General features: G+C 39.7%; 1 protein-coding gene across 5 annotated transcripts in view; it reads left to right on the top strand.

Moving 5' to 3' along the window:
- TENM1 (teneurin transmembrane protein 1) overlaps positions 1-20995 on the top strand; it is a 912904-nt gene that overhangs the window by 172863 nt on the left and 719046 nt on the right. For all 5 annotated transcript variants that reach the window (XM_077478732.1, XM_077478724.1, XM_077478714.1 and 2 more), the window contains exon 2: positions 4032-4325. In XM_077478732.1, the coding sequence (XP_077334858.1) occupies positions 4106-4325 (220 nt within the window). In that variant the 5' untranslated portion in view covers positions 4032-4105. The remainder of the gene's footprint in view (positions 1-4031; positions 4326-20995) is intronic.

Here is a 20995-nt window from a genome sequence, read left to right as displayed (position 1 = left end):
ATCTAAAATGTTGTACAGCCAGGAAGAATTTACTACTTTTTGGTTCGGCTCTTTGTGGATAGACTCCCTCTTAGCCCTTGTACACACGGTCGGACATTTCGACAACCAAATCCGTCGGATTTTGTCCGTCGGATTTTGTCCGTCGGATCTTGTTCGAAACTGTTGCATACACACGGTTGGACAAAGTTGTCGAAGAATCCGATCTTTCAGAACGTGATGACGTCATTTCGTTACGACGGGACTACGTTCAGGCTAGTAGCCAATAGCTTTGGTGTAGGAATTTGATCTGAGCATGCGTGGCACTTTGTCCGATTGGAATTCTCTACACATGATCGGAGTATGTCCGATCGGAGCATTTTGTCGGAAAATTTTACCAACAAGTTGGAAAACTTGGTCCATCGGATACTTCCGATGGAAACAGTCCGATGGAGACCACACACAGTCGGAATATCCGACAAAACAGTCCGATCGGACACATTCCGTCGGAATCTCCAACCGTGTGTACAAGGGCTTAGAGGGGCAGCAATTGCTGGTTAGTGTAAACGAGTCCTTACTGCTAGTTAGGAATATGCAGATAGATGAATGCCCAAAGCCTGGTCACACTTTAATATAATCAAACAATAAAATAAAATTACACATGCACATTTCCTATACTAGGAAGCACTGGTTTATATCTGGTAGAATTATATGTTAGTTTTCCTAATGTTAAATATTTTTAGCAAAGAAAATAATCACTCTTTATGGAACAATGTTTTTTTAGGAAAGAACATTCACATGTAAACCTTTTGCCTATGGGTAGGCTAAGATTCATCAAAGACCAAGATGTGAATAACTGAGTAAAATAAAATGGGCAGATTGACTGAATATAATACTGAAAATGTATTGTTTTACCATTTGTCCTTTGAATGTCCTTTAGGGTGTACTTATGCACATACAGATAAATTAACTAAAATCCCCTTTCATCACTCCATCACATAATTAAACATTTTTTTAATTCACTTTTCAAAAACACTGGCAATTGTTATCTATTCAGAAGAATAATTTAACAGAATGATTCAGCTAGATAATAAAAATAGGTTTATCCATGACCTTTATATTCCCAGACACCAGTCTATGTAGATAATATGCTGATCAAAAAAGAATTTTCAACCAACACAATTGCACTTTTTTTCCAGAAATGCAGAATTGCTAGGAAAAGTCTACAAAACTAGGGTGTCTCATACAGTTGCTTGGAACAAATGAGAACGCTTTGCTTGACAGTAAACTGATAGAAAGGTCAGAAAAAGAGGCATCTCTAGTGGAATAAAAACATTAAGTCATTCGAACAAAGGTCACTTAGCTCTACTTGTATGAGCCTTTATCATCTATCTGACAAGGCCAACTAGATATTGATCATCTGAAGCGTCTTGGCAATCACAAGTGGAGCTTGAACAAAGTGAGAAGAAGAAAAAGAGAATGGCTAGACTTCTAAGAATCACAGTGTTCTTCTGAAATGTTATATGGGTTCTGCTAAGTCTGTGATTTCTTATAATCTGAACCATTATCCCTTTGTCATCCTCAGTTTCTCTTCAATTAGCATGATGCTTCTGTAAGAAAGCTTATGTAACTACTTGCCTTGTTATTTTACAGGTGTCAAATCCTTCTATAATGAAATATCTAGTTTGTAGCTACTTAAATCCAGAATATCCAAATATTATTTGTGTGTACTTTGCAAGTGCAGTCGCTCCGGTGCTTAGTAAATGAGGTGGAGCTCTGCTGACGTCATCACCCAATCACATGCAAGCAAAAATGCAGTTTTTTTTTATTTTCCTTGCATGTGATTGTGTATTCTTTGTAAAATGAAACTTTACCTCATTTACTAAGCTCTTGTTCTGGGTATCAGATATAGATAGAGGGTAGAGAAAATTAGAGTAGCTGTTGATATGCTAGAACAGTGATGGCGACCCTTGGCACCCCAGCTGTTTTATAACTGCTGTATTTATAGCATAGTCCAGTAATATTGGTGTATGGCATCCCAGTAGAAATCAGCTTTCTGAGTGGTGGCTATGGGTTCCAAACAGCAGTTTTATACCGAACCCTAGTTAATTAATCTATGACAGTGATGGCGAACCTTGGCACCCCAGATGTTTTGGAACTACATTTCCCATGATGCTCATGCACTGTGCAGTGTAGATGAGTATCATGGGAAATGTAGTTCCAGAACATCTGGAGTGCCAAGGTTCGCCCATTACTGATCTATGATGTCAGTAATCTTCTACAACTTTAACAACACTGAGACATTTAAGGATAATTTTGTCTTTAGAGTTGTATTGTATGTAAATAATATCTGATTTGTTAGACTTCGGTTCATCTAATTGCAAGGAGGCTTGGAGGCTTGGTTCTGCCTTCTGTAACCCAGCTACACTAGGCACTGGCCCACAAGTTTAATTATGATAAATGCAACTCTGCTTGCATATTGAGCATACCAAGTAGTAGAAATCATGATTTCCCTCATTTGATGGTTTTCTAACTCAAGCTAATATTAGTTGACATTGGTGATCGGGACAATTAAATAAAGTAACTCTCATTAATGTATTTAAGAATTCGTATCGCCACAGAGTGGTGCTGTGGATACGATACTTTTTGAATATAATGCCAGGTCCCGATAATTTGGATAATTAGAGGACACATTTTTGGATGATGGACTTTATAGGCATAACACAAGTATATACATATAAATTAAAAATATTTATTACAAAAATAGAATCAAAAACAATGACTTAAAGAGGAAGTAAACCCTGATGGGTTTACTTCCTCTTTGATTCCCTGCAAAGGTAAAGCATAATGGACTACTATGCATCGCATAGTAGTCCATTATGTGTCACTTACCTGACACAGGAGCCAGTGAAGTCACCGCTGTCCCCTGTAGTCGTAGTGTAGTGTAGTGTAGAGCATCCATCTTCTCGCTGGGTCTCGGTGGGTCTCGCTGCTCCGGCGCTGTCATTCATTGGAGCCGCGATGACGTCACTCCTGTGCATGCACACGGGAGCCGCCACTCGCATATCGCCGTTAACTGCGGCGTGCTCAGTGCGCCTGCGTGCCGCTGTCTACGGTGTCTGTCTCTCTCCTTGAAGCATTTGCTGAATATGCACAACATGTAGAGCTGAGTTTTTTATGACACACTACCTCTTCAAATTCTCAATATTGTAGAGTGAATTGTTTGGTCCTCCGAATCTGTTATTAATTCTCTCTATGTATGTAGGTGGTGTGTTATTTATGCCTCTAGGCACATTTTGTGAATAATATATGAAATTGTATGCAATTGTTTTTGATTCTATTTTTGTAATACATATTTTTAATATATACTTGTGTTATGCCTATAAAGTCCATCATCCAAAAATGAATCCTCTAACTCTCATTAATGGGTAAATAGACACCAACAAAAACCTATCATTGGTGATCAGGACTATTAAAGAGAGTTAATTTCCCTAGTGGGGAAGCAGAAAGCAATACAACCTGCAGAGATTCTAATCCCTAACCATGCTATACAAATCTAAAAAAGTTTTGCCTTTACTTTTACTTCCATTAAGGACTCTTACCTGCTGCTGTTTTGTTAAAACTGGCATGTGCATTCCAGTCAATTTCTATTTTCTAGGTGTTAATTGGGAGAGTCTGCATGCTGTAATCACATGCTCAATCCAATTTTTGCAATAAGAAAAGATCAGGAAATGAGCAGACATTTCGGAAAAGGTGTGTGTGTGTGTGTGTGTGTGTGGGGGGGTGTAAACAAACAACATTCTGAACTTCTTCCTAGTTTTGCCAATTGCCAATTGCCTTCTTTGGTGAAAGTGGAGTTTTCCCATAAGTAAATTTAAAGGTGTTAAAATCCTTGTTTAAATAGAATACCTGTTCAGATGATTTATTCAGCTTTATTTACAGTGAATCACATTTAACAATTATGCCACTCCTTATGTAAATTTTTAAATGGGTTTTGTATTGTTGATTTAAAAAAATGTGTTCCATAATTTACCATTCTACTTATTTCATTGCAGGAACAAAAAGGAGCTCTTCTTTTGAACCCTGCATGCTGTGCTCCATGACTGTAAAATAATCTTTTTAATAAGATATGGAGCAGATGGATAGCAAGCCTTACCAACCATTATCAAAAATTAAGCATGAAATGGATCTTGCCTACACCAGCTCTTCAGAAGATAGTGAAGATGAGAGAAAGCCTCGACAATCGTACAATTCAAGAGAAACCCTTCAAGAATGTACCCAGGAAATACGATTAAACTATAACAGCCAGAGCAGCCGAAAAAGAAAAGCTGTTGAAGACTCAACTCAAGGTAGTACAAAAAAACATATCTCCAATATGTAGTGTTGCATAAATTATACATTGATGCATTCCTGTCAGGTTAAAAAAGAAAACATTACTAATGAGTTTTAGAACATACAACTTTTAAACAACTAAAACATCAGTTAAATTAGCAGTTTTTAAAGATATGCTAAACAAAATACTTCTGTGCATAATCTACTCCTATATTACTATAGACTTATGTAGCAAAGCTTGTGGTTACAAACCTTTCATAGACTGGATGAATTATGTAATCATTGCTCTTGTCTTTAATTCTGTGTCAGAATTAAAGTGGAAGTAAACTCCCCTATCATTTTCATCCAAGGAAGCTGCCATCTTTGCCTCTGTTTAATCTTCAACTGCTATGGTGCTGCACATGTGATTCGTTATGACACCAGCCATTGGATGGTTTGATAGTTTGGCTGAGAGCACAGCCAATGTGCAGTTAGCATTCCCGGCATGCCTTTTTTTTTAAACTGTTTAAATTGATGGGTTTACTTCCACTTTAATATGGTTGCCTGAGTTGGTGGCCCAATGGAATGTCAAGGTGATGATCGGGGCATATAAGGCTCTCATAGGATCAATATAAAGTGCATCCAGTCACAGGAAGTGCTTGTTATAGCACACAACCTTTTGGAATATTTCTGTGTGAAATAGGCAACCGAGGGAAAAAGGATGGAAGTGTTTAACTGCTGTTTCAAGGATAGGCCGATGTCTCACCTCATTAGTGACTGTAGTGTCCTAATGCCCACATGTTTCCCCAGAGCTTTGTTGTAATCACAGGGTGACATTTTATTGTGCCACATAATTCTTTTTACAGACAAATTACATGTCGTGTTCCCTTAATTAGCTAGACAGTGTTTTGGAAACAAATCAGAAATTACGTATCAAAACACAGGGCAAGTTTCTTTGACTGTTAAGGAGTCATTAGTGGGTCAGTAAACCTAAAGTGACTTTAGATGACTTGTGGCTTAAAAACTATAAGGCTGGATTTACATTATGTTTTGTGAAAATAGATTTCTCCATATACATTGTGCATGATTGTGTCTACAAAAAAAAAATGACAACACCAACAACAACGCTGGGGCTGATCATATGATTAGAGTAGGCAAAGCCTCCCAGATAACTCTCAGGAGAAGGAAGTAACTGAAGTCCATCCATCACATTCAACAAAAATGCTGCAGGCAAATTTCAACAATAAAGTTGGCCAAAATCAATTGTGTACAACTTGTCTTTTTCAGTTCTCAACTAAAATTGAGGTATACTTTAAATGAATTAAAACACCCCATATTAGATACATCCAATTAGTTATTGAATGCAAATAAAATAATAATACAAACAGAAACTGAACACATGGAATGCATTCTTATTATTGAGATGAAAAACTCTTTGTTACCAAGGGGTTAATGTCAACAGCTAGATTTAAACTATCCCTTACAGACAATCACAACAGCTCCATATTTTTTGCTGAATAATTCAAGAAAACAAAATTGCCTCTTCCACAAAACACATTCATTGCTTTCTCTCGTTCTCGTAAAGAACTAAACATGCAAAGCAATCTCTACATAAATATATTGACGCTCTGCATATAAAGGTAACCTGTAATTTATCTTCTCTATAATTTTCCTTGCATTGGGACTGTTATTTTATATTCTGAAAAGTTTTTTTGTGCATAAAACTGAAACACAGATCTCAACAGAGACTTTTTAATGTTATTTCTGGATTTTTCACATCAGCTTGCAGCAGCTACACTACAAAATAAAGAATGAACTGCCGGGCAGGATATTTGTCTTCGTTACTGATTGCAGTTTTGTTCCAGGAATAGTATTGACCAGGTCCTATAAGTAAAGGCAGCAGTCCTACATGCAATGGTGTACTTGGCATATCTGGCACCTAGGGCTGATATTTATACAAAAAGACCCCCCCCCTCAAAAAAAATGTATGCACTGAATTGTAGGTAGGTCCACATTTTCTTAACAGTGAGAGAGACTAAAGGGGCATGGATAAGTAAAATCTGAATCTACTGACTGTATACACAGAACACATAGGCCACAGTACTTGTTCCTATACCTTTAGTAGTGCATAATGTGGAAATTGCAGGGCTCAGGAGTAGTTAATGCTCAAAAGTGGGCTAAGAAGTACATAACACAGAAAGTGCAAGGCTCAGGAGTGCATAACACATAGGCCACTGTACAAGAATAAAACCCAAAATGACCCCCTTCTAAATCCTCCCAAGTCTGTATCCCCCACAGTACAGATCTTAGCTAACAGCTCCAATATCCTCTCAGTACAACTCTTCCACCAAAACTCTGACTCCCCCCTCCCAGCCCACCACCTCAACATAGATCTACCTCCTAGACTAATTCCTTAGTAGAGACCCCCCTCTCCGGTACAGTCCCCTCAGTACAGATATTCCTCCTCAGTACAGACCTCTCTCCCCAGTACAAACCCTCCCTAGTACAGACCCATCAGTACAGATCTTTCTCCTCATTACAGACCTCTCCCCCCCGTAACAAACCCTCCCTAGTACAGACCCATTAGTACAGATCTTCCTCCTCATTACAGACCTCTCTCCCCAGTACCAACCCTCCCTAGTACAGACCCATGAGTACAGATCTTCCTCCTCATTACAGACCTCTCTCCCCAGTACAAACCCTCCCTAGTACAGACCCTTCTCCCCACTCAACCCTTCAGCACAGATCTGCAGTATAGACCCCCTTGGTACAGATTCCCCTCTCAGCCTAACTTCTCGGTACAGAGTCCTCATTCTAACCCCTCAGTACTGTTGCTCCCATTTTAACACCCCAGTACAGCCCCCCTGCCATTCTAACTCCACAGTACAAACCTCCCTTAAAAGATCCCTCAATACAGACCCCTCCCTACCAGCCTAACTGCTTAGTGCAGATCCACCTAGTACAAATATGCTCACAGTACAGACCCTACTCAGTATAGACCCTACCTGTATATAGCCGAATCCCTCAGTGCACACTTGGTGCAGACGGCACCCCTTGCTCCCGCTAAGTACTTTACTGTCCATATGTTTCTAAAAAGAATATAACAAGTAAAAATGTTTCTTAGTTGTCGAAACAGGTAATTGTGGCAATTAAATTGTAACTACTATACACCTTTTATTTTCTGTTTTAATTATGATGGTAAAGCATATCAAGAACAAAAACAAAATAAAAAAATGTTTTTTTTTTTTTTTTTTACTGTTTACCTTAGTGATGTAAGATGTGGACATGTTGATTTTGTAAGGACTGGCCATTCACTGAAATATTTTGTTTATATTCATTGAAATGAAGTGTTGATCTATGAATGATGTCTAGTAGATTTTTTGTTGTATAATCTAATATTTTCCCGTGTGTGTAGTATGGGCTAATATCTGTTTGACATAAAAAAAAAAAACTTTCAGAAAGTTTAAAAAATGCTGTTCAGGCTGAAATACTCTGGTACTGGTCCCCTGCAGTAATCCCATTATGCCAGTTAATTTAATTAGACATTCAGGTTAAATAATGCCAAATATAATTTAACCCATGGAATTGTGATTTTACTGTGCATGCAGGGTGTCATGCACCTGCCTCTTTAGTAAGCCTTACAATGGTGCCCTGCATTCACAGTGTAATGATGCAGAGAGCATCCTTTAGGACCACTGCCAGTTGAAAATCTAAAGAGGAGCGTGCCCCATGACCAGAAAAAATATAACTTTTAATATCATATGCATGCAGGGGTCTCCAAAGGAGAAGAGGGAGATTGGGGGGCAGGGGGCAGATCCCAGACTTGGGTTTCAATTTAGCTCAGTTTATTTTCTATTAAGGCTAGTAAATATAGTTACAACTGTCACAAAATCTATATCTATTTAGGTTGACTGCACATAGGTGTCAGTCACAGAATAGTGGAAGAAGCACAAATGTCATTGGCTTTGGCCTTTTACCCTTGTCAGATCAAATTTTATTATTTATGGACCTGATCTATATTATCATACTGTACATTCTATTTGGACATGTTATCAATGCTTCTGAACTGCTTGATATATTATGTGACATTGTCTGACATTGTCATAATGGAGTTTTGCAGTGGTTGTATTCAGTCTCTTAAATCAATAGTGTTCTTTCCCTTTAATTTAATTAGGACAGTAAAAAAGAGCTCTGAATATATTTTGTTATCAAAGTGTTGTATTATCTTTTGATCCCAGAAAAGTTATTTAATATTAAATATAAAACTTAAAAATAAATGTTAACTGTTTATTGCTGTTTCTGTAAACCCACAATTTGTAATATTTTCCTCAGTGACACGAACACAAGAATTATATTCATTCATACAGGTTCTCAGCTGACAAGCAGCATTATTTCAATAATAATAATAATAATAATAATAAAAGTGTAAAATTACGGCCTACCTACACTGCTCAGCGCAAAGTTACTTATAAACAATCAAACAGATAGAAGGTATTCTAGCAATTTTCTGCAAATCCCCTTGATTTGCAGAAATCAATTTGCTGCATCAGTCCTATGTTATAACAGCGCTAATGTTAGTCCACTGAGTTTCCATACTGTCACATATGTGTTCCTATACATATAAATCTTGATATAATGATAATTAGTGAGTTCCACTCAGGAGATAGTAGGCGATCCTGTAGGGTTAGTTAAAGTGTGCACTAAACCACCAAACACCATGATCTTCACCACATGAGACACACTCCCCCTGGGGTTTACACTCACCAGAGCTAAGAATATCTCAAGTATTAAAGTGAATCATTCTTAATACTCTAAAGAAGAGGCATCGCTTTTGCAGGGAGGTTCTGGACAGCTTGAACCGATCCGGTTAGATAGGACCATAAAAACAGAGAGATTCCAAAATAGTGTAATTCTGTTTCACACGTTTATTAAAATCCAGAGCCCTTCCCTTATACAAAAAATGCAGAAGCTGTAAAAGACAAATGTAGCGTATTCACCAGTCTGCTGCTCAGGATGGCGTCTATTGGGAATCCCCATAGACATCATTCTGAGCAGCAGTCTGGTGAATAATCTACAGCTTGTAAAATTTTTGACTGATACCTTTTAACAATGAGATCCCTCTAATGCTTTGGAAGCTCTCTGCATGCCATGGCTCTCACTGTAGGATGCAACTAAGAAAATGTCAGGAAAGACCTACTAGAACAACTGAACTTTATTTGGGGTTAATCAGAGGCACTTTAACCCCTTCCCGACCAGCCACCGCAGTTGTACTGCGGCAGGTTGGCTCCCCTGGGTGAACCAACGTAACTGTATATCAGTTCGCCATTTGACCACCCGCGGCAAGACACCGGAGTCAATGAGCATACCCGGTGGTCGCAATAACCGTCGGGCACCTGCAATCGATCCACACAGAGACAGAATGGAGATCTGTCAATGTAATCAGACAGATCTCTGTGCTGTCAGGGGTGAGGAGAGCGATCTGTTGTTCATACTAAGTATGAACAATGATCGCTCTCCTCACCCAAGCAGTCCCATCCCTCCACAGTTAGAATCACTCCCTAGGTAACACAGTTAACCCCTTTGATTGGCAACTAATGTTAACCTCTTCGCTACCAGTGACATTTACACAGTAATCAATGCATTTGTATAGCACTGATTGCTGTATAAATGCCAGTGGTCCCAAAAATGTGTCAAAAGTGTCCGATCTGTCCACCATAATGTCGCAGTCCCAATAAAAAGCACAGGTCACCGATATTACTAGTAAAAAAATAACAGTAATAAAAATGCCATAAATCTGTCCCCTATTTTGTAGATGCCCTAACTTTTGCGCAAACCAATCAATAAAAGTGTATTGCGATTTTTATTACCAAAAAATATGTAAAAGAATTCATATTTACCCAAGCTGAGGAAAAACTGGGGATATTTATTATAGCAAAAAGTACAAAATATTGAGTTTTTTTCAAAATTTTGTTTGGATACAACGCCGCACAACCGCGCAACTATCAGTTAAAGTAACACAGAGCTGTAAACCAAAAAAATGGCCTGCTTATTGAACAACCAAATCTTCCAGGGCTGAAGTGGCTAAATGATGGTAGGTGTGAACTAACTCCTATTTAACATGAGTTTGAATGTGCTTGATTAATTCTGAACACAGCTACATCCCCAGTTATAAGGGGCTGTGCACACTTATGCAACCATATTATTTTAGTTTTTTATCTTTTCTCTCCCCCTAAAAGATTTCAGTTTGTTTTTCAGTTGAGTTGAACATTTTATAGGTCGCATTAAAGGTGGACAAAGCTCTGAAATGATTTATATTTGTCTCATGTTTTTACATCACAGAAACCTGACATTTTGACAGGGGTGTGCAAACTTTTTATATCCACTGTATTTCCCCTTCCTCTCTCCCACAGCAAAAATCTTCACCTAACAAACAAATCATAATATAAAAATCCTATATATCCTATATAGACTATATCAAGCACCTAAGATTAATATGCAGAGGGCCGAAGGAAAGAACAAGAGGTGGTCTCGAGAATGGATTACTATTTACTAGATTACTAGATTACTAGAAACTCCATTTCTAAATTGGGCAGCCAACAAAGTAATAAAAAAAACAATAACTTGTTTCTGAATAAAGGGGCAGATGAATTAGTGGAGCTTCAATCTGCCCAAAGAGTTTGAGAGAGTTGCTTTGTGGTACCAGTCCATGTTGTGTGATTTTCGAAGTTGAGAGTTTTTGCTCTTTAAAAAGTTTACATCTGGTTGGGCCACAGGATTGGAGGAAAGGACCATGTCTAACCTTCAATATTCAATAGGGCCTTTAGATAATTTTTGACTGTTGTTATTGTTGGTGGAGTAGATGATGTCCAAGTTTTTAACTTCGCTTTACGAGCATCTTAAAGGCATAACACAGCCCACTTGGGGAATTAAGAGTTGCAAGGTGTTTCGGAGGTGTCAGATTTTTTGATGTAGCCAAATAGGCAAGTTGTCTTGTTTTTGGGAATGTGTACTGATGTAATTCCAAAATATTGTGATTTTCAAGCATTCCCAAAAACCAGTGTAGTAAAGTTGGACGGAATACCCCACACCAGGAACAGGTGGAAATAGACAGACCTGTTTTATAGGGATGGGCAGAACGAATCCCTGTTCATTCCACACCAGAACTTTCAAACACCACAAAAGTTCAGCCCTGAATAACCAACCCCATTAAAGTCAATGGGACCCAAACAACAAAAATCAAAAGTGCTATTTTTGAAGGCTTACATGAAAGTAATTGGGCATATACTGGTTATAGGGGTCCGGGTCCTAACCTGGGGGACATGTATCAATTAAAAAAAATTAATGAAAACGTCATTTTTTTAAATAAGCAGTGATTTTTTGATTTTTAAAGTGAAAGCATAAAAATGAAAAAATCCTTCAAATATAGTGCAGGGGGGGCTTAGTCTTCCTGTAAAGTGGTAGATCTGTAAAATGTCTAGAATCTGCTACAGTAATAATTGCATTTATAAAGCCCAAAAAATGCCATTTTCCCTGCAAGCTGCCTTTATTTTGCTCAGCAACAGCTGGTCTTTGGGTGTCGGTGGTGCCTTCCCACGGTAACCCTATAGAGGTACTCTTGATGAAAGCAAAAATTGGCCTTGCTGTAAAAATTTGCACTGATATGCACCTGTCAAACAGGTGCTGAAAAATTGGTCTTTGGGTGTTAATTGTGCCTGTGAAACTTATACCAAAAACATTCTTCCAGCCTTGAAGTCATGCAGAGATTCCACATCCCAAAAAGACGTAATCAGTGACATCGGCATCAAGGGCTTCATGGCTGGTAATCCAGGACTGATTTATTTTGATAAAAGTCAAATGGTCCACAAAGTCTGTAGACAGACGCGTTCTATGATCAGTAATGAAACCTCCTGCAGCACTGAATGCCCATTCTGAAAGCACGCTGGATGCAGGGCAGCCCAACAACTCAATAGCATACCGGGCAAGTTCTGGCCAGTGGTCTATTCTCATGACCCAGTAAGTCAGTGGGTCATCAGCTGGAAAGCTCTCCATCTCTGTTTTGGCCCCGATGTAATCATCCACCATGTGATGCAGATGCTGGCGATGGGATGTGGAACGGCGGCCTGGGCGGGGAGGACTAATAAAATGACAAAATGCCTCACTTAGGCGGAAGCCTCCTTCAACGCTCCTTTCTTGACCAACAGAAGACTCAAAATTATGTTTTCCACGACACTGTAGCCTACTGGATTCAGGAAAAACATTCAATAAAACCCTCTTTAATGTGTCCTCAAGAGATTTTATCTTCTGCACTCTCTGTGGGGATGGGATGAGTGCAGAGACCTTCCCCTTATAATGGTGGTCAAGGAGGGTTGCCAACCAGTAATCATCCTTCTCCTTTATGCAACATATTTTTGGGTCCTTTTGCAGGCTTTGAAGCATGAGGATACCCATGTGCCTCAAATTTGCAGAGGCTTGAGAAGCAGACTCCTCGGGGTCACTCAAGATGACAGCATCTGGGACTTCCTCATTCCAGCCACGTACTACTCCCAAGGCTCCTGGGGTTGGAAAACCATTGCTTACAGATTGACGCATATCTTCCTCTTCTTCGAAGCCTATGAAAGTGCCAGAATCCTCCCCTCTCTCCTCCTGCGTGTTCTATGATATAGGATTGATGGTGTGTGGATAAAGTGGGCCTTGAGAGGAAATGAAGTCCTCTTCCTCCTGCTGCTCTGCCTCCAATGCCCTTTCCATAATGCCACCCAGAGTCTGCTCCAGCAGGAACACAACAGGGATTGTGTCACGCATGCATGCACTGTCATTGCTCACCATTCTTGTGGACTCCTCAAATGGTGACAATACAGTGCATGCATCCTTAATGATCAGCCATTGGCATGGGGAAAAAAAATCTGAGGGGGCCTGAGCCTGTCGTCGTGCCATACTGGCACAGGTACTCATTGACGGCCCTCTGCTGCATGTATAGCCACTGCAGCATTCCCAAAGTTGAGTTCCACCTGGTGGGCATGTCACAAATCTGGTGGTTTAAGGGCAGCTGGAATTCCCTCTCTTCTGGCCTACTTTAGTACATCTTGCAACCCTGGGTGTGCACTTAGGAAATGCTGCACCACCAAATTGAGGACATGTGCCAGGAGTGGCCCATGTCTCAGCTTTCCCTATCTAAGGGCAGACAGGAGGTTTGAGCCATTATCAGACACCACCATTCCTGGCTCCAGCTGGCCTGGTGTGAACCACCTCTGGGCCTGCCCCTGCAGAGCTGCAAGAATCTCTGCTCTGGTGTGGTTCCTGCCCCCTAAATACACCAGCTGAAGCACTGCATGCCACCTTTTAGCCTGACTCTGGGAATAGCCCTTTGAATGCTTAGGGGGTACATGATGTTCATAGGACAATTCTGCAGAGGAGGGAATGGAGGTGGCAAAGGAGGAGGAGGAGGAAGAGGGGGTAGAACTCACAGGTCTGGCATCATCACCACCAGCTGTATGGAGACGTGGGGGCACAAGCTGCAGCACCGAGCCCTGTCCTGCATCCTTTTGAGTTGCAAGCAGCGTTACCCAGTGTGCTGTGAATGAAATATATCATCCATGCCCATGCTTTCTGGACCACGTGTCAGCAGTAAGGTGGATTTTACAGCTGACCGCCTTGCCCAACGATGCCAGAACATTCCCTTCCATGTGATGGTAGAGAGAGGGAACTGCCTTACATGAAATGTAGTAGTGACTGGAAACCTGCCATTGTGGTACAGCACATTATGCAAATTCACTGAAGGGGGCAGAATCCACCAGGCTGAAAGGCAGAAGTTGGAGAGCCAACAGCTTTGACAAGCTTGCATTCAGATGCTGAGCATGCGGGTGGCAGGGACTGTATTTTTTTCTGCTGCAGCAGATGGGGCAGATAAATTTGCCGGCTACAGTCTACAGCTGTGACGTGCTGCTAGGACCTGGGACACCCTGTGCTATACCATCATCCCTGTCAGTGGAGGCTGCTGAGAGGTAATGACTCAGCATCGCAGGGGAAGACTGAAGTGGGTAAGGAGGAGGGGGACAGATTTGTGCCCCTTTTGTGTGGCTTTTAGGTGCTCTTGTCAACGGGCTGAATGGTTGGACATTAAATGCCTTGTTAAGCATGTGGTACCCAAATGGTGGATGTTTTTCCACGTTTGATGTGCCTGAGACACAGTTTGCAGATAGCAACAGTGCGATCTGCTGCAGATGTGCTGAAAAAGGCTCAGACAGCTGAGTTTGTGGAGTGGGCCGTGCATTAACAGCTGCAGAATGTGATGGAATAGGGTGGCTGCTCTCTACCCTTTCTTGATGTCAGGCTGCTTGGGGTTGTGCCGCCTCACCTTCAGTTTCCTCCTCTGCTCTATCTGGCACCCAAGTCGCATCAGTGACCTGCCAATTTGTCTACCAGTGTTCCTCCCTTTCTCTAGGCTCATGTTCCTGTCATCCTCAACCTCAAAACCAACATCTGAATCCAGTAATGGCTGGGCATCATCAAGGAGCTAGTGGCTGACGCTGTGGTCAAATAACTCAGCTGACTCCTCAATGGCTGATGTTGGGGCTATGGCAGGATTAGATGTGGACAAGGAGGCAGGTTTATCCACTCTCGAAACTGCAGGGGACAGCACACTTGTCCCTGCTTGCATTACAGAGGGTGAGGAGGATGAGGAAGATTTAGTAAGCCAGTCCACCACCTCCATCGCATGCTGTGGCTGAATAGCACGGGCAAACTCACTAAACAGAGGAAATGATATCCTGCCTGAGGACTGGCCAACACGTCCACCTTTACCTGTGGCTGGCCCCCTTACAGTGCCAAGGGAACGTCTTCCTCTCCTTGTTGTCCTCCCAGACATTATTGGGAGGGAGGGGGTAGTGCTTATAAGGAAATGTAAAGAAGAAGTTGAAATCTGTACGTAGATGCACTTTAATGTAAAGAGGTGTTTGGAGCACTTTAATTTGAGTACTCACACTACACAGACACACTCCAAAATGGTGTTAAACTGGCAGTAATGCACACAAAACAATATGGCATTAAACTGTCAGTAACGCATACAGAAGTTGAACGACCCGTTTGTTCGGGTACTCGCCGAACAAACCGAACAACGAAAGTTCGGCCCGAACTTACGCTCGGGCCAAACCGTTCGCCCATCCCTACTGTTTTAATTATTAGGAATGGGATAAATGTCTTGTGCATAATTTTAAATGGTGTTTCTCTCCAATTTTCTCTAATGATTAGATGTCTAGTTTGGAGATACCCCACCAAGATTTTTTTTTTTGATAACTCTTTGTCCGTAGAATCCTTTTGCCAGCGTTTTAGAAGAGTATTCCTCTGTCGATGTGAAAAATGAAAGTTAAGGGGTGAGTATAATTCTGATATAGTATAAGAGCAACACTCTATTGCTTGATGTTTGCAGATAGTCCTAGTGATCTCCTACTCTCCAGTACACGAAGCAACTAGCATATCCCTTATCAATAGGCTCTGTTGTAAGTGATTGGGTAGAAGAAGAGAAGCAAAAACTGTTTCCAGGGTGTTGTACATCAGACAATCTAAACCAATTCTAAGCAGACAAGAGAGATTATAGTTTCTTATATTTGGTAATCCTGTTCCACCTCTCTCTTTGGGAGACAGAGTTTTGCTAAAGCAATACATGTTTTTATGATCACATAAAAAGGAAGTTATTGCTTTGTTTAATGTGTTGATATCTGAATGTTTAAGTAACAGTGTTTTAGGTATCCTTTTGTAAAGGATATAATAGTCTGACAAAATAATTTTTTTGAATAGATGACAGCTCCCAAATAGCAAAATGGGCAAATTCCTCCAGGCTTCGAGTCCTTTTTAAATTTTAGTGCATAAAGGTGGGTAGTTTAAGTGTCAAATTGTTGAGGGTTCTTTACCTATTTTTATGCCTAAATATGCCCCTTAATTCAGAAACAATTACATTTAACAACTGATAGTTACAGTTTGAAATGAAAGAGACGCTATTTTGTATTTATTTTTCTCCTGGGCACACTAAACCATTTGATTGTTTTTTTGTTTTTTCTCACAAATTTTATGCAATTTTTCATGTGGCTCTTATGAGCATCCTGTTATAAATGCCTTGCTAAAGCAAATATAATACTATGGTACATTACTTTAATACATTATTCTTCCATGTTTCGAAACTAAACATAGTAATATCTTCAAAATCAGATATTAATTTGGTACCCAAATCTTTTGAAGCATTAAAATGAGCATATATTGGTCCTTTTATCATCAGATTGCTTGTTATAGCTTCTTCTTTGTAATTCTGTTATATGTTATACTATTTTCTGTTTGCTTTTATTACAATATATATATATATATATATATATATATATATATATATATATATATATATATAAACATACATTAAAATCTTGATTTTGAAAATGTATGTATGTACCTGGATATTCCCAGGCTTATGTCTGAAAAGTTATCAGTTATGATATAGGAAAAGCTAAATCCCTATTGGTCTAGATCCAATCAATAGCTAGGATTATATTTCTAGTGTGTTGAAAGCATCCACTTAGATTGTGTTGTTTGTTATTTGTGATAGATCTTTTAAATGTATCAAAAACAGGACACATGCCATGTCTCAGAGCTGTACCTTACAAAAATTTATGCATTAGTGATCTCTGAAATAAAAAAAAAATCCTGACTGCCAACCTTCATATTTGTCAGCGTGGAACACAATGATATGAGACACAGATAAAATAGAACAAACTGCATACTGACTGATCTCTGTACAGACACAACTTTCACTTTGTCAACATACAACATATGCAAATGCTTTTGGACAGCATACACATCCAGAAATACACTTTGGAGAACAGCTATCATATTGCATTTGACAACATATTTTCTTTTTAACATTTATTTAATAATGTAATGAAAGATCATAGCTGTGCAATAATGCCAAGCCATTTTTTTTTTTTTAACACAAAGCAGTCAGGACAATGGCGTATGACAGCGGATTGGTTGCTATAGTTTACTGAAACTTGTCCATTGAAGTTCATGTTATTATATATAATGTTTTATTTGGAGATTCAAAATTAGACACCATTTCTATGGCAAGTAAATAGGTCTTGCACTACATGATTTCAACATCTCCAACCTTTCCTAAAATGTGGCAGCTATAATATTTATTTGCATATATGTTTTGTTGTTAGGAAAACACAAATTTCAGTTAAAGGAAGAACCATGTCATAGCAATTCTAGCAAAGCTGAATGATTCACCGATTACTCTTTCTAGAAAATTGCAAGCTTCAGCATTTGTGCTTGGATATAAAATACTGTAGCATAGCATCCTTCACAAGCAAACCTATCACTATCAATTACAGAATTTTCTAACACCGCACATGTGCTTCTCAAAGTGTAAAGATGTGGCTTTAAAAGTAACCCATTTTTTAACTTTTTTACTCTAATCATTATAATCCTATTTCCAAATAAAGTAATATTAGACCTGAATATGATTGAAAATCTGTGGGGTGATCTGAAGAGAGCTGTGCACAGGAGATGCCCTCACAATATGGCAGATTTGGAGTGTTTTGCAAAGAAGAGTGGGCAAATATTGCCAAGTCAAGATGTACCATGCTGATAGACTCCTACCCAAAAAGACTGAGTGCAGTAATAAAATCAAAAGGTGCTTCAACAAAGTATTAGTGTAAGGGTGTGCACAATTATGCAACCAAATTATTAAATTTTTTTATTTTTACTTCCCTCCACCTAAATAAAATTTTTTGTTCAACTGAGTTGTAAAGTTTATAGGTCACATTAAAGGTGGAAAAAGTTCTGAAATGATTTATCTTTTATCTTTTATCTGTCTATTTTTTTTTACATCAAAGAAACCTGCCATTTTTACAGAGATGTGTAGACTTTTTACATCCACTGTATATATGTATATATATATATATATATATATATATATATATATATATATATATATATATATATATATATATACAGCAAGAGAGGGGTTACATTGCTACATTAATGGTACTGATTAAAAGTAACAGAGAGGGGTAGGAAACATTTAATCCCCCTGGGGGTATTCCCGAGTCTGGCTCGGGGTGAAAATTTTGTACCATTAGCAGTAACCCCGAGCCAGACTCGGGACCGCATCGCTAAATCCAGGGAGAGTTTACTTACCTTGTCCCCTGGATCCAGCGATGTTCCCCTGCTGTAAGAGCGAGCCATCCTCTGCTCGATCTATCATGGAGCCGGGCTCCGTTCCCTGCGAGCGTTGCGACGCACGGGGACGGAGAACGGCGCCAAATTTAAAAAGTGAAACACACACATTACATACAATATAATGTAATCTTACAGATTACATTGCTGTATGTAATTATTTCACATCCCCTTTGTCCCTAGTGTTCTTTATGCCTGGAAACTGGAGATTGTCCATAGAAACCAAAACTGTCCCTTTACATCAAAAATGGTTTTAGACCAGCTAGAAAACAGCGACAATAAATTAGAATCACTCGCAGAATTGATCAAAATGATTTGTGGGGAGATCCGTCATCAAATACTGAAAAGTAATGACAGTGACAATTCTGCAAGTAAGCAAATTTCAGTGTTTTTGATTTGATTACATTATTGAATAATTTTTAATATTGTTATATTAATATTTGGTATAATTATTTATAGTTATTTATTATATTATAATTTATGGTTTATTTTTTCAAACTCTATCATACCCGGGATGTCTGCTAGACTCTGGTTTGGACAGATTTAAGTGAGTTATTCCTAAGAATTACAGGACTACAATATAAAATGACAAATTTCCATGCAAAATAATTGTACCGCTTTCTGCACCTAAAATCTGAAATAATCATACCGCCAGGGAGGTTAAAGACACTGTTGTATTTTTGGAAAAATGTATCCAATGATGCCTGAATTCAAATACATGCCAATGCAATCTTTTAGGAGAGGAGCATGATCTCATTGTGGGATCAGATATTGTTTCACTAACTAAATCTACAACCACATTATGAGTTAGGCCGCGTACACACGAGAGGACTGTCCGTCCAACTTAGTCCGCCGAAACACATTTCAGCGGACAGTCCGCTCGTGTGTGGGCTTCAGCGGACTTTTTCAGCGGACAGTCTGGCGGACTAAGTCTTTCGGAATTTCCGTAATACAGTCCGTCCAACTTTGGTTTCAGCGGACAGTCGGCTCGTGAGTAGGCAAGTTGGACGGACTAAGTATGGCGCATGCTCAGAAAGGATTTACACGGCCGAAGGTTGCATTGCAGTGTATTGGACGTCGTATTTCTAGTCCCGTCGTACGTGCTGTACACGTCATCGCGCAAGCTTTCAGCGGACTGTCTGTTCATCGTGTGTGGTCAAGTCCGTTCATTCAAAAGTAGGACGGACTGTCCGTCGGATTGTCTGACGGACTTAGTTGGCCAGACAGTCCGCCCGTGTGTATGCGGCTTTAGTCTTTGTTTCCCTGTTTATCATGTATGCAAAGCTCAGTGATGACATAAGGAACATTAACCACTTTGACTACTTCAGCCCCTGAAGGTTTTACCCCCTTTATGACCAGGCCATTTTTTTGCAATACGTCACTGCTTTAATTTAATTAACAATTTCACGGCCATTGGTTTCTATGCAGAAGTGAGCCTGTTTTTGCACTTTCCAGCTTCAGTAAATAAACCCCATTGTGTACTTAAAAGTGGGGTATGCCTGTATATACAGTATATCACACAAGTGAGTACACCCCTCACATTTTTGTAAATATTTTACTATATCTTTTCATTTGACAACAATGAAGAAATTACACTTTTCTACAATGTAAAGTAGTGAATGTACAGCTTATATAACAGTGTAAATTTTCTGCCCCCTCAAAATAACTCAACACACATCCATTAATGTCTAAACCACTGGCATCAAAAGTGAGTACACCCCTAAATAAAAATGTCCAAATTGGGCCCAAAGAGTCAATATTTTGTGTGGCCACCATTATTTTCCACCACACCCTCTTGGGCATGTAGTTCCCCAGAGCTTCACAGGTTGCCACTGGAGTCCTCTTCCACTCCTCCATGATGACATCACAGAGCTGGTGCATGTTAGAGACCTTGCGCTCCTCCACCTTCTGTTTGAGGATGCCCCACAGATGCTCAATAGGATTTAGGTCTGGAGACATGCTTGACCAGTCCATCACCTTTACCCTCAGCTTCTTTAGCAAGGCAGTGGTCGTCTTGGAGGTGTGTTTGGGGTCGTTATCATGTTGGAATACTGCACTGCAGCCCAGTCTCTGAAGGGAGGGGATCATGCTCTGCTTCAGTATGTTACAGTACATGTTGGCATTCATGGTTCCCTCAATGAACTGTAGCTCTCCAGTGCTGGCAGCACTCATACAGCCCCAGACCATGACACTCCCAACACCATACTTGACTGTATGCAAGACACACTTGTCTTTGTATTCCTCACCTGGTTTCCCCCACACATGCCTAACACCATCTGAACCAAATAAGTTTATCTTGGTCTCATCAGACCACGGACATGGCTCCAATAATCCATGTCCTTAGTCTGCTTGTCTTCAGCAAACTGTTTTCTGGCTTTTTTGTGCATCATCTTTAGAAGAGGCTTCCTTTTGGAATGACAGACCATTTTTTTTTATTTTGGCGCAGCTTTACCCTTAATATCCATACTAGACCTGAAGGGCCTGTTATGGA

The sequence above is a fragment of the Lithobates pipiens genome, unplaced genomic scaffold (genome assembly GCF_037356315.1).
Source record: "Lithobates pipiens isolate NorthernLeopardFrog02 unplaced genomic scaffold, aLitPip1_a1.2 Scaffold_1, whole genome shotgun sequence".
Classification (NCBI taxonomy): domain Eukaryota; kingdom Metazoa; phylum Chordata; class Amphibia; order Anura; family Ranidae; genus Lithobates; species Lithobates pipiens.
This window is presented reverse-complemented; position numbering and strand designations above follow the sequence as displayed.